Genomic DNA, 14,226 nt, shown 5'->3' with positions numbered 1-14,226 from the left:
CCCCGAACATAAAAAGGTGACAGAAAATGGGTGGATTAGAAAATGTCCAAAACATTTAAATCTCCAGCATTTTTAACCAATACATGACTTGTTTATATATTACTTTTTTTATCCAGTGAGAAATTCTGCTCATGACACATTTAAATAACATAACCCTGTCCAATTGTCTGCACAGTCAGTGTAAGCTCAAGAGTAAAATTAACTGTGTGCATATTATTTTACTGGACTCTGCATGGCAAATACAAATGCAGGCCGAGACTAAACCCCGTCATGCAAATAGTAATAAAGGTCACTCCAAGACCATCAGGAGGATCATGTAGTGCAAAATGTACAGTAGCATACACTACGCATACTTCATCCTGCCTTATTGCTACATTTGACCCACTGAAGAAGAAAGTACAAGAAAAATGAAACTCTTTCTGTTTCTTCTGTATGTTAAAATCGAACAGTTACACACTTAATTCTTCCAGCTTTACTGTCACTGAGCTCAATGAGTTAGTAACAGTAGAAAAGACTTGTTGCTACTATATTCTAATTGGTAAACAACAGAGAAACTAAACACTATTGCTCCTTTTAAGTGCTGCTCAAGGCTGCTGTTCACATAATTTGGGTTTTCACATATAATCACTTCCACTTTTAGCATTTGGTTTGAATGTAAAGTTTAAAGGTAGAGAGTGAGGGAGCAAGGAGTTTTAATGTATCCATAATGTGCTGCATGAATTGAAAGTGAAAGTTTGTACGGCAAGTTTAAAGTTTGTGTTTATTTACATAAAATTCAGAATTTTCAAATGTGCACATGTAAATGTCTTTAGACAGGGGAATTAAATGCTCATTTTGATAAGAAATCTCTTAATGCTGTGTGATGATGTGGGCAAATATGCGTGTTAGCGTTTCCTAAAATGCTTGCAGGACACTGATTGCAGGCCCACTGTGTGTTGTTGCCTTCCGGAGCTCTAACTGTATGCAAAGCACCAGCCTGTGTGCTGCAGCATGGAAATGAAATGGTAAAAAGGTAACTCCACTTTACTTTGTCCCAGACATAAAACTGGCCCTTCTAGTGACACCTATCTAATTTCAAGCTTTTCGTCCACTGACTGAAGTTTCACCACTGGATACAATGAGCTATGTTGACTTTGGAGACCAAAGAGAGAATAACTGTATTTACTGAGAGGAGGATGTCTTTTCAATAAATACTGCTGATGATCACATAGACAGAAATCTCATATTTTTCCCCACATGAAACATTCCTCAGAAATGAATTCTTGTGCAACAACACTGACTGACTGCTATAAGCTGTCTAACAGCCTGTCCAACAGTGGACAGGCTGTTAGACAGCAAATGCTCATTAAACTTCATTTAACATATTTCCACAATGAAAAATAAGCTTTCCTGAGGTCTCTTAAAATGACGTGACAGTGAAGAGAGTTTTTCTGTTTTTCCTTTTATCTTTTTTTTCTTTTTTGTTTAGCTTCGAGGGAAATGACCTGTCTGGACATGAACAACAGGGCCATGTTTAACTGTGATGCTTCCATGATGTGTTCATGGTCGGCCACACCCTTGTTGCCTCTGTCAGTTAGACAGATAAAGGTATGTGTGTGCTTATGTGTGCTGGTTAATAGCTTCTCTTCTTTAGCTATTGAACCTGCAGCGTACGAGAGTACAATGAGTTCAATCAACAGAGTTTGAACACTTTACATACAACCATGGTTCCCAAAAAGCTGGGACACTGTGTAAAACATGAATAAAGGAGGACAGAGTGATGTTCACCACTTTGTGAACATACGATTGTAGAAAGGATGTTACTACATTGCTTCATTTGCAATTGATTCTGTGAAATTTTTACATATTACAAAGCATCCCAACTTTTTTTTAGAGTCCAGGTTGCACGAGGAGCTGTGTAACAGCTACAATTCAGCTTTCATAGACCTGCAGTCCTTATATCATCCATCACTATGTGAGTATTTTTTGTGATGGCTCTCCTTTAGTTCAGCCATTATTTCTGGGTTACTCAGTTTTTTGCCATTGCAGCATGTTCTTCCCCATTAAGTGCATTCACATCAGCCCTCAAGTTACAGATATGGAGTTAGAGCAGCATAGATAGTTTTCACACTCACTCACTCACAAATTGAAGAAAAAAAAAACCACACACACACACCCATCGATGGCAGCAGGCTACAATTCAAGGTGCCCCTGACCAGTGGGAGTAATTTGGAGGTTGAGGACTCTCGATGAAGTGGACAGGTGGAGCTGGGGATTGATTCACAAAGTTATTAGAGTGTTATTAAGTTCACTATGGATGTTCCTGTTTTTAACCAAATCAACCACATGGCATCTAAGTCTTGGACAACATTTTCTAGTCTAGTAATGATGATTCATTAATCCCACTGTAGGAACATGTGTTACAGCATCAAAGGCGACAGTGTAATGTCATAGTTAAAGTATTGCCTTAAAAAATGGGGTCATCGTAACATTCATTTTCTTCACTGTGACAAGACTCATGATTTACAGTCTAAATCAGGCATGTCAAACTGATTCCATAAAGGGCCGTGTGGCTGCAGGTTTTCGTTCCAACCAAGGAGGAGCACACCTGGCTGGAATCAATTAATCAGCTGATCTCAGTCTTCAGCTGATAACTAAGTGATCCCTTGATGTTGATTGGTTGGCCTGGTGTGCTCCTCCTTGGTTGGAACAAAAACCTGCAGCCACACGGCCCTTTATGGAATCAGTTTGACATGCCTGGTCTAAATGAAAAATCATTCTTATCGCTCATTGAGCTGCCAGTAGTTGCATTAAACTCTAGACATTTGCTTGGCTTGACTTGCTGTGTTGCTGTCATACTGCTTGTCCTCGGGGCCTCATCTGAAGACCATGCTCAGCCACCTGTGCTGCTGCTGCAGGTCGATGTGCTGGCCGACTGCGGGAGAAGCTGCATCAGCTGCAGGCAGCCCTCTATTGTCACATAGAGCAAGTTCAGGCAGGCCACGTAAGCCAAGCTCAACTGGCATTCTAGCTTCACTGGCTGAAGGCTCAGCTGATCTCAAACCAGCCCTAATCAGCTGACAGCTCAGCTGATCCTCTGCTTGGCACTCTATGGGCATATCTCAGACAGGGCACACTGTTTGAGCTCACACACACACAGACACATGCTCGCTGTGGTTATGCTTGTTAGCATAGTTGCAATGATATTGTAGTTATAGTTGCACAGTGAATGTTTACTGATTGAAGTATTATTGATTGTTGATCAGTATTGCTAACGTTAAACAAACTCTGTTGTCCTTTTAATGAGAAGTTTCTGTTTCTGTGATTATTTGTGCATATGTGTTGAAAAGACACTGCTGAAAATCTACATTTTCAGTGAACACCTTTGTGGGACAGCTTCCATGGCTTGATTGTCAGTCCCAGGGTGGTGCCACGGCATTTTAAATTCCTATTAATACTTTGTTGATATTAATAACTCTGTTTGCTAATAACCACACCCGCTCCTACCAGTTCACATCAACAGCATCACCTGCTGCCAATGAACCCTGTTTACCTGTGGAATGTTCCAGACAGGTGTTTTTCTTCCACAGCTTTCCCAGTCTTTTGTTGCTTGTTTGAAAGATGTTGCTGCATCAAATTCAGAAAAAGCAGATATAAAAGTTGATGAGGTAAAACATTAAGAGTATATATCAAAAGGAGTTAGAACATTGTCACATTCTGTTTTATTTATGCTTTGCACAGCTTCCAAACTTTTTTGGAGTAGGAGTTGTACAACTGTTTCCAGTGAGCTGTAACTGTAAATCAAGCTGTGAAGAGGTTGAAAAGCATCTGTGACTTGGTGATAAGGATGCATTTCCTCATTCGACTGGATGCCAGCAACAGGATATTGTTTTCCTGCTTTTTCAGTGACAACACACAAGTTTACTCCTCCAGAGCTCGTCATTGATTCTTACACAGCTTAAATTGACTTAGATGTAACTTTTCACCTTTGCCTTCATTTTGTATCTCCAACCACCCCTCCGCCACTCACCTGCAGCTCGAGCATACCTGCTCACCAAACACAAAACCTCTGTTTGTTTTCTGTTTTGTGAACTACTGTAGTTTTGAAAATAGCGAAACTTGAATTGCAAATTTCTGATTCGAAGCTACACATGGCTTCTCACCTGATACCCCTCATTTCACCGTAGACCACCCCATGAGATGATCCCCAGTTAACTTGGCATCCAACACATTTTCACCAGTTTTATGAACAGTGATGTTCAAATGCCAATATTAGCAGCTCTGAAGTACAGCTAATGTCAAGTCGCAAGTCGTTCCAGCGGCCTGACACAGAAATTGTACACAAAATAGCATAAAATGAGCTAGTGCATCATTGAGTGCCCCCTGTATTGCTGACTGATATACTCTCTATATATTCATGTTTTCACATCACTGTTTTATCAGTGGCTCTATGGCTTTAATGCTGGCTCTGACAAACTGTCCATTTAACCAAAATTATGAGGTATAACATCCCCAAAAACCAAAACCTCTTTTTGCTCTTATACAGTACATTATTTGCAGTGCAAACAGGAAAATACTGGTGATGAATTTGTTCACTTTTTTATAGTACTGCTGTAGATTCTGTCCAGCCTGGTATAGAGACACTAAGAGAATGAGGAAACACAGAGTGATAGAGATAAGAGGAAATGAACAATGGTTGAGTATGGCTAGAGGAGGCTATAAAGGGACACAGGTAGTTAGTGACAGGGTGTCAGTTTCGCACGCACACGCACACACACACACACACACACACACACACACACACACACACACACAAAGCTTCTCAAATGCACTGGCCCAAGTAGCACGGTAGCAATCAGCAATCATCCAATGCAAGATGACAACATTCAGATTTTCTAAAAATGTGTTCCTTTGTTCTTTAACTTCTAAACTTATATTTATTCAGTCTCTTAGAAGCAGAAATAATGAAGTTCACAGTTCTTCTTTCACTGCTACCGCAGCTCTTGGAGGAAGTGTAGCTCTACACATGCTGTCCATTGCTACATTCATCAATCGGTCATGGAGAGTGAGCTGTTTTAATAGTTAGGCAGTTCTCTATTTTGGGGATGTATCAGAACATTTTGATGTGGCTCCTTCATCCCTCAGCCCCCCTTCACTACCCCTGAGCAAGATAGTGCCAAATGTAGTTACTACATACATTACTACTACTGTACCTGAAGTAACGCTGCTGCTGTTATTAGTGCTGCTTCTACATCCAGTTCTACTTCAACTGCTAAGTCCATTTTAAACCGTTCAGAGTTAAATGTGACTCAACAATCCTGCTGTTGGGCAATAAACCAAACAAAGTAATGAATACAGGACATGAATAACTGTTTGTTAACACCTTTGTTAACTCCTGCTGTCTGTCTTTCATGCTGCAGGGAAACATGCACTGAACCACCACATGTGATGCTTCCAACTCTTTAGCTGAAGTAGTCTCAATAATTATGTGATGAGGGCTCATGACAAGTGTACAAGTGTAGAGAATTGTGTTATCCTTCACCCCCCAATACGCACACACACACACACACACACACACACACACACACACACACACAAACAGGGGGAGAGACGTTCAGCAAGGCACCACTTGTACTAAAAACTATCCCCCTCCCCAAATAAACAGCTGCATGAAGGTAAATAGAAAGCAGACAGAAATCAGAGCTGTGCAGGGAGATGGAAAAGGGGGAGGTGTGAAAATGAGAATTCAGACGAATAAGTGAAGGAGACGTGAACAGGAAGAGAGAAAAAAAACGTGTCTAGGAAATGAAAATACAAAGGCAGAAGTGCAAGTGGCTGGTGTTAAACAAAGTCATGAGAGAGTGATGGAGGCACACAGAGAATGACAGCAGGTTTGATTGAATAGACAACAAATATACGAGTGAGAGGGAGGAGAACGCCATTCGAGTGGATGAGAAGAAGCAGATTTTTAAAAAAAAAAACAAGTAAAACTTTGGATACTGACTGAAATATGGGGTGAGTCATTTTCTAATGCAGTGATAGTGTAAATCTACTCAAAACTGTTTTTTCCCCTCCCAAAGCATTGTGAGTGTCTTAAATACATGAATAACTGACAAATTGCATAACAGTAATGCTTCGTATCAACTCTACGCCTGACTTTGCGAAACAAGTTTGCCAGTTCTGACTACATTTCCTGCTGTTCACAAGTGCACAGAGCTTATAGCAGGTGTTTTATTTACTGGCTGTCCATAGAAACTGAAGCTATTAGAGCTGGAGTATCTGCATTTGTGGACAGAGCATATTATTAAATGTTGAAAAAGGTTTTAAGGGCTAATGATTTGGAGAAGTCAGTATATATCACTCACAGGTGACTTAATGTAGTCCATATTAGGCAACCTTGTACTGAGCACAGGAAGTGGTTGAAACATGAAAACCTTTTCGGCAGGAAGTAAAGATTTCCCACAGACTACAGACTTTGCAACAAGCAGACTGAAAATAATTCACCACCACAATGCCTCACAGAGACAATTAACTGCAATGCTGCTGCAAATCTATCGATATTTTCTTACGTTTTCCTGAAAACATTCAATCTATTACAGTACAAATTATAATGTACAAGTACTGAAAGGCATTGTTGCATATGAAATATCCTTCACCAAATGTCAATATACAACCCTAGAAATGATATAATCCTCAAAAAAAAATATGCAATATGCATCATAGTCTAGTTATTTTTACTTTCGGATACTTCAGAGAGAAATATTCTACATTTCACTTCCCTACATATATATATATATATATATATATATATATATATATATATATATATATATATATATAAATGTGTGTGTGTGTGTGTGTGTGTGTATATTCCAATATTCCAATATATGTATTTAAAATCAGATAAAATGTTGTTTCTTATATTAATTTCAGTAACAACTATCAAACAATAAATCATAATCTGTCACTCTCTGCAGCATAATGGGTACTGTAACTTTTGATACTTATATTGGTTACATATAATACTTTATTCTTAGATTATTACCTTTAGTTAAGTAAAGGGTCTAATGACTTCCTCCGTCACTGAGATACCACATCTGCTCTATGATAACTGCCGCATAATAGGGACATATATCAGTCTATATCTGACTGTGACAGAGTTATCTATTCACTCAGTGTTGAATAGGGCTCTGTGTCTCGTGGTGTTTTTCAGTATATGAACACAAAGCCCAACATTTTTCAATGCTGTTTTTTTTTCCATGAAAACCCTTATTCATTAAACAAAAGAACGCAGAGGTTCTCAAATGTTGGATGCTGCTAAACAAAAGCAGCCATACATGAACTTTGTATGAATGAAATACAATCTCAAACCTGACAAAAATATTTTCAAATCAGAGATTCTGATCAAGGAAGTAGGAGTAAAAAAGACAACAAAATCTGATAACACATTCAGTGCCAGATTTTAGTAGCTGACACTTTGTGATACTTGGTGCCACACACCGTGTGGTCGACACTGAAAGGGCACAGAGGTTAGAAGGTTCCAGTGTGTCAGGAAATAAAAAGATGAACTGGTTAACATTTACAGCAGTTTTAGCGTCTACGCCCACAAAGACAATTAAAAGCTGGCCTCTGTCTATGCAGACCAGCGTCCTGGTTTCTACATCCAGATTGTTTGTTTTGCTTTGTTTAGTTGCTTTGTCGAATCTTAACCATACTTTGACCACATCATTTAAAAAAATATTAGAATGGGAGACAAAGTCTGGAAACTACTACAAAACTACATCTTAAACTACACACATGTTCTGTGGCTCTCAGTTTCCCCTCCACCCTACAGTCTTGTGTTGTACTCTGCGTCTCATCATCTCTCCCTGCAACAGCGAGTCCAGTATCTGCCAGGTGAGGGCGACAGTCATGATGTACGATGACACCAACAAGCGATGGGTGCCAGCGGGATCTGACAGTCCGTCTTTCAGCAGGGTCCAGATCTATCACAACCCCGCTACCAACACCTTCAGAGTGGTGGGCCGCAAAATGCAGGCCGACCAGCAGGTACGAGACAAGCGTGCACAGACACAGGCAGACACACATCACCTTCATGTGACCTGGCTGTACACACATATAGTACAGTCTCTCAGGTCACACACACCCAACTGCATGAATATTTAATTTGCCTGTAGCTAAATTTTCTGTGCCTTTCCAGCAGCCCTCATCACTGAGAAACTCAAAGGTTTTTTTTTATATATTCATGCCAGGTGGTGATCAACTGTCCCATTATCAAAGGGATGAAGTATAATCAAGCCACACCAAACTTCCACCAGTGGCGGGATCCCAAACAGGTGTGGGGGCTGAACTTTGGTAGTAAAGAGGATGCTGCTCTTTTTGCCAACACCATGACGCACGCATTAGAGGCTCTCAATGCACCAGTGGCCACAGGTAAACACAGCAATGCAAGAGGGAACATTAGATTCAGGTCAGCCAGTGTTACTCATACTGTGAACTTTATATAAGGACAACGCCATGTCTAAAGCATAAATCCAAATCAAAGCCATATTATGTCTTTTAAGAGTGAGCTTACTTTAACTACTGATTGAAATAATAAGTGGGTTTTGCAGCTGTTGCTATGTTGATTAATTTGCATTTAGAGAATTCGATCAACAATTAATTCCAATTAGTGACAAATGTAAGTCATCCCAATCATAACTGTGAAGTAAAAACAAATATGCCTTCAGAAAATGATTTGCATCAAAACTGCCTGTGAAGAAATTTCATCCACTTGATAACACCTTGCACCATGTATACTACAAACATAAACAATGTGGGTTTAATAATGTTTTTGCTCAGGTCCAGCTCAGAATGAACCCTCTGCACAGGAGCTGGAACACCAGAGAAGGTACTGTTCACTATAAATGACACTTAGGCTGCAACTAATGTTTATTTCTGTCACTGACTGTTGTCTTATTTGTTTTTTCAATTATTTTTTTCTAAAATGTTCAGAAAGCCCAAGCAGACGTTCTCAGATTGCTTATTTCTTTCCAATCAACAAAAATGCAAACAATTATTACAAGATGCTCCTGACAGTGAAGAAGCTAGAACCTGTTTGGATTTTATGCACCATAACTGACTAAAATGGATTATCAATTAATCCAGATTTAACACAGATTGAAATCAGATGTGTTTGTGAGTCGGACATTAATAGGAAACAGCTTTTAAAAGCTGCAGGGTTCTCCCTCCGACAGCGGCATATCGAAACTCTGAATGATCTGTCTGTTTCTGTCCAGACAGGAGCGTCAGAGGCAGGAGCAGCAGGAGAAGGAGCGCCTGGAGAGAGAGAGGCAAGCTGCTGCTGCATCTGCACCTCCTGCTCCTCCTGCTCCTCCTGCTCCTCCTCCTGCTCCTCCAGCACCACCAGCTGCCCCACCGGCACCCCCGCCACCTCCAGGCCCACCACCTTCCTCAGGGCCGTGCCCACCTGCACCTCCACCGCCTCCTCCCGGGGGCATGGCCCCATCTGCACCCCCCCCACCCCCTGCTGGAGGAGGCAGGGGAGGCGGAGGAGCAAGCGATCTGACTGCAGCTCTGGCGGGAGCCAAACTACGTAAAACAGTCAAACCGGTAAAGAGCAAATCTGCATTTTCTCCTTTGTGTGCTCCACCAATGCACTTGCACTGGTGCACCGTCGCTCTACTGGATGTATAAATGAAGGGTGATTTTGGTGTCCATGTTCTTGTAAATGATAGACTGAAAAACAATGATCAATGCACTGAATTCCTTCAAACATAGTGACTGGAGATGTTTTTGTGTGTCCAGGATGAGGGAGAAGCACCAGCCCCCAAACCAGCCCCTTCATCTGGTGGAGGTGGAGGAGGTGGCCTGATGGGAGAAATGAGTGCCATCCTTGCTCGGAGGTAAGTGATGACTGAGAGGCACATAAGACAGATATGTCTGTGATGATCTGATGATTAGGGAATTTTATAATACAACTATTCTAAATAGGAGGAAAGCTGCTGATAATCCTGCTGCACAGAAGGTAGAACCTCGCAATGTAAGTCTCATGCCAGTGATTGCATTTTTACTGGATTTCCTAGTATTTGTAGATTGGCCAGTAAGATTTGACCTATGAGTGGATGCTAACCTTGGAATGTTTGCACATTAAACACAGGAGGATTCTGACTCCTCAGTATCTAAATCCTCAGGACCAAAAGGTGAGTAATGCCGCTTTCACTCCTCCTACAGGACTGTAGTACATCTATGTACATACAGCTTTTCAAATGAACTAGAAAAGACAATGTGCTCTTGGTCAAAAACCAAAACATTAGCTTAATTTTAGAATATCATGTGTTTAAAACATGTCATGCATGTTGAGATTAACATCCTCATTCTTTACACCGCAACATAGCACGGTATGACTTTAACTCATGGCTATGTATTTTAATAATACATATAATCATATTTCACCAGAGATCAACAAGAAGCCCAAGGAAATATCTGGAACCATGCCAAGGTAAGACCCTGATCCATCCAGCCTTCACAGTCCACGTGACTGATCACATTACATTATGTTTCTCTGACACCTCTCATAGGCTGCTAAGTAACAGCCTCTCCTGAGTAATGCACACAAATTAATAAACCCACTCAGCATGTGCCTCAAGGGATCTGCATGTTTTTGCTACAGGCCCAAACCCCTAACCAACAATCAAAGGGACTCTAGCCCCAGTCCAGGCTCCTCCATTTCTACCTCCACTAACTCTGCCACTACCTCCATGTCCAGGTATCAATCCCCCCTCTGTCCCCACCTGAAGCCAAGCTTCTCCCCTACATCCTGAGACGCTACTCCTCAGTGCTCTCTGCTTTGCTGCCTGCAGTATGAGCCAGTGAAATGAACCCTGCGCTGGTGTCACTGCTGCTTCAGTCAGCGCTGTGCAGCTTGCAGTTGACTCACTGCAACAAATAAAGCAGTCAGCATTTGGTAGTTTCTGTCTGATACATATATAATTATAGCAAGAGACTGAAACATGTGTCTCAGCTACTATGGTGACCTTCAGTCTTCTTCTTCAATGCATCATGTTGACATGACGATGTCGTGCATCTACATTCATTAGATTTCTTTATTTAAGGAGTAAAGAGGAGTAGGTGAGTTTTCATGTAGTCTGAATATCAGCAGTAATGAGTATCAGCATAGTCAGTGCTCAACGTGCACCACAAACTGCTGTCAATATAAGCAGAACTGGACATTTTAGTGGTATTAAAATAAACAAGCGGAAGAAACTTTGCTAAAAATGTCTTTGTAAAGCCTTGAGGAAGTTGCTGCCAGTGTTGTGCAGGTTACTGACAATTAGCACTGTTAGCAGTTTAGCTCCATCTTCTCCTCCTGGACACTGGAAGCAAAAATGTGCTTGGTCATGAAGTTGCATTTTTTGGTCAGCACAATTAACCCTTAAATCACAGCACTTTTGGGTATAGGGTACTTTTTTCTGGGTGCTGGGAACAGACTGTAGAAAAAAGTAGATGTTGCTTCCATGTCTGAAAGTGAAACCAGTGTGATGTGCCTTAAACCTGCATTCTTTCTAGTGGCCAGCAGGCAGTGACTCTACGGATTGCTAAAAGAACTTGATGTTCATGAAGTTCATTTAGTAAATTATGGTCCCATTTAGAGTAAAATAGTCAATATAGCAGGGTCAGCCCAAATGGCAAACCTGAAGCATTAAAGCAATAATCCACAAACCAAAGGGCGACATCATGGTGGCTGCGGCCAGTTCTTTATACAGTCTACGGTATTGGGTGTATAATGAAGGAAAGAAAAGGGGTCCTGCAACAAATTTTTGGACAAGATGTGCACAATAAATTAGAGCTGAGGGCAGTCAACAAATTTCAACTGATTGATTCTGGCACTAGAGTGAAATTAAATAACACCAACATTGTTTCATTTTACCACTATAATACAGAGGCCATAAGTGAAGCAATGCAGTTCATCTCCAAGCATCCACAATGTTATGCATCCATCATCCCTTTCCCACTTTTCCAACTATCCATGCTATTCATTCCAACCTCATAATGTTCCACATCTTTCATTCTGTACATTAAGAGTTTCACACAACTTTTAAATCCCAATCTTAATTAGACTCTTACCCATTTTTGTGACTCTTCACACTCCTTTCACCGCTTCTCCAAGCAAATTAAAGTAACTCTGTTTAACATCAGCTTTTCAACAAACTTAAGAATACTCCACATCTTTCATACCATACTGATACTGCTTTTCAACATCCACATTCACATTTTTTTCAGAAATTGCTTCTTTAGTTTTATTTACAGTTCCTGACTGCTTCTGTTCTGTTTCTCTCACTCTTCTAAGATTTTCAATATACCTCTGAAATGCTTTTGTCGCTCTGTCTGAAATTAATTGTGCTGCTTCTCCTGGCCGACTCTCTCTCGAAAAGACATTGAGCATGTTATGTCTAAGGGTAAATATGGATCTTTTTACTTTAGGACACAGGTGGTGAAGAAGAACTCAGACGGTGCAGGAAGTGAGACTTATATGGAACGACTCAAACAGGTTGGTTCCTCCATCTCGATTTTAACATACAACAACATCCTGCAACTCAATAACAGTAAAGCTCTGTGTTCTGACTTCCTCACAGCAGAATATTAACTTTTAATTCATTAATGTCCCGTGTGTAGTGCAGGAAATATTGTTTTTGTTCAAATGAGCACAGACGTGAAAAAAAGATTATGTTGTGAGATTCTGCATGTGTTTCCCAATCCATTGTGATTTGCAAGCACTGGGGAGTAATATCGTCATAAGTACAACAGACTGCAGCTGCAAAGTAACAGCTTTCTGTCCAGGATGTCACTACTGTGTCGATTGACCGCACAAAGCTAAAAGACTGTTTATCTGTGTGTTTGAAGGAAATCCTTGAAGAGGTGAAAAAAGAACTTCAAAAAGTGAAGGACGAGATTATCAAAGGTGAGTTCTGACTCGTCGTCTCTTCTCACTGAATCATCTTATGAATCCAGATGCATTTAGAAAGCATTAATATTCAAAGATTGATTTTGTCCCATATATTGCTCTGTGTTTCTCTTCCAGCACTGATCCAGGAGTTGCAAAGTGCACAGCCAAAGGATGAAGACTCCTGAAAGACGAATGAACAGATGTGAATGTTTCATCATGCAATGCTCAGGCAATTTACAAATGTTTCCGCTGTAGAAGACTTTTTTTTTCATTAATTCAAACATATGTCTGCCATTTGTACTACAATTTGTGAAAACAATGTGAAAACGTATGCAAATACTCACAACACAACCAAGTAGCAACCAAGTAGCACAGACAACAGCAATCTGTTTCACAGACACAAAAAGTGATGACCATGGCTGGGACACGCTTGTCGTGTATATTTGTAGCACATTTCTGTGTTTGGTTGTGTTTTGAGTATTTGCAGCTCGTTTCTCTCTTTGGTTATGTTGTGAGTATGAGTAGTGAGTTTGCAGCGAATGTGTTGTCAAATCGATGAAGATGTTTTCTTCATTTGCTTGTGTTTTGTCTATTTTCATGCGTTTTCTAAATTGCAGTGCACCTCTCGGAAACAGTGAAAATCAGTCTCCTTCGAGTGTGTTATTTGAATACCACAAAGTATCCTGGGTCGAATGTCATGTTATTTAAAGTGGAAGAAGACAACTTTTCGACCTCCTCAGTGTTCAGGTTTAGGGTGTTCCGTTTTCCTCTGAGCGCAGCAACTTCTAACATGTCATCATTTTGAAATCATGAATCAAAATGCAAAGCAGTGTGTGGTGCAAACACAGTGCTTCCTCAAGAACACCATTTCAGGTACTGTGAGATGTGTGATACACTTTACACAAGTTAAAGCAAACTTTTCATATGTTTTGCATCATTCTTGAGTCTTGCAGTTGTTATCTTATTATGTATGGAATAAAACAGCAGCGTAGACATTGGGCCAGGAAGGCTCAAAATAAAATGAAATTCAATTCAATTCAATACTGGACCCTTGTCAGAGGCCTCAGGGGGTTGGGTACCAGTGGGTGCTTGCTGGGTAACCCACAAGAAGTTGTGTAACTGGTAAAAAAAAAAAAAAAAAAAAGGAAGAAAAATATTTATAGAAAAAAAAAATTTAATTACTGCGCAGTATTTTCAGCAAAATAGTATTATTATGGCCGGGATAATTTTTATTGAGACAGCCTATACGACACAACCTTTGGCCCCTAAGCTCACCAACTCATCACCAAAATAATGGGCAG

General features: G+C 40.4%; 1 protein-coding gene across 2 annotated transcripts; it reads left to right on the top strand.

Moving 5' to 3' along the window:
* The first annotated feature begins 5,785 nt into the window (after nucleotides 1-5,785).
* On the top strand, nucleotides 5,786-13,859 carry LOC121617709 (vasodilator-stimulated phosphoprotein-like). Of its 2 annotated transcripts, XM_041952912.1 has the most exons (13): nucleotides 5,786-5,994; nucleotides 7,857-8,028; nucleotides 8,232-8,412; nucleotides 8,821-8,869; nucleotides 9,258-9,591; nucleotides 9,787-9,884; nucleotides 9,973-10,021; nucleotides 10,139-10,181; nucleotides 10,438-10,480; nucleotides 10,652-10,747; nucleotides 12,463-12,529; nucleotides 12,883-12,940; nucleotides 13,061-13,859. In XM_041952912.1, exons 1-13 carry the CDS (start codon nucleotides 5,990-5,992, stop codon nucleotides 13,108-13,110), a joined length of 1,245 nt encoding a protein of 414 aa, XP_041808846.1. In that variant the 5' UTR covers nucleotides 5,786-5,989; the 3' UTR covers nucleotides 13,111-13,859. The 2 variants fall into 2 exon arrangements, with proteins under 2 accessions (XP_041808846.1, XP_041808847.1); XM_041952913.1 differs by lacking the exon at nucleotides 10,652-10,747 and having other exon boundaries at nucleotides 5,787-5,994.
* The last annotated feature ends 367 nt before the right edge of the window (nucleotides 13,860-14,226 follow it).

Source organism: Chelmon rostratus, chromosome 14 (assembly GCF_017976325.1).
Source record: "Chelmon rostratus isolate fCheRos1 chromosome 14, fCheRos1.pri, whole genome shotgun sequence".
Lineage (NCBI taxonomy): Eukaryota > Metazoa > Chordata > Actinopteri > Chaetodontiformes > Chaetodontidae > Chelmon > Chelmon rostratus.
Note: the sequence above shows the minus strand (reverse complement) of the source record. Positions and strands in the feature narration are given on the sequence as shown.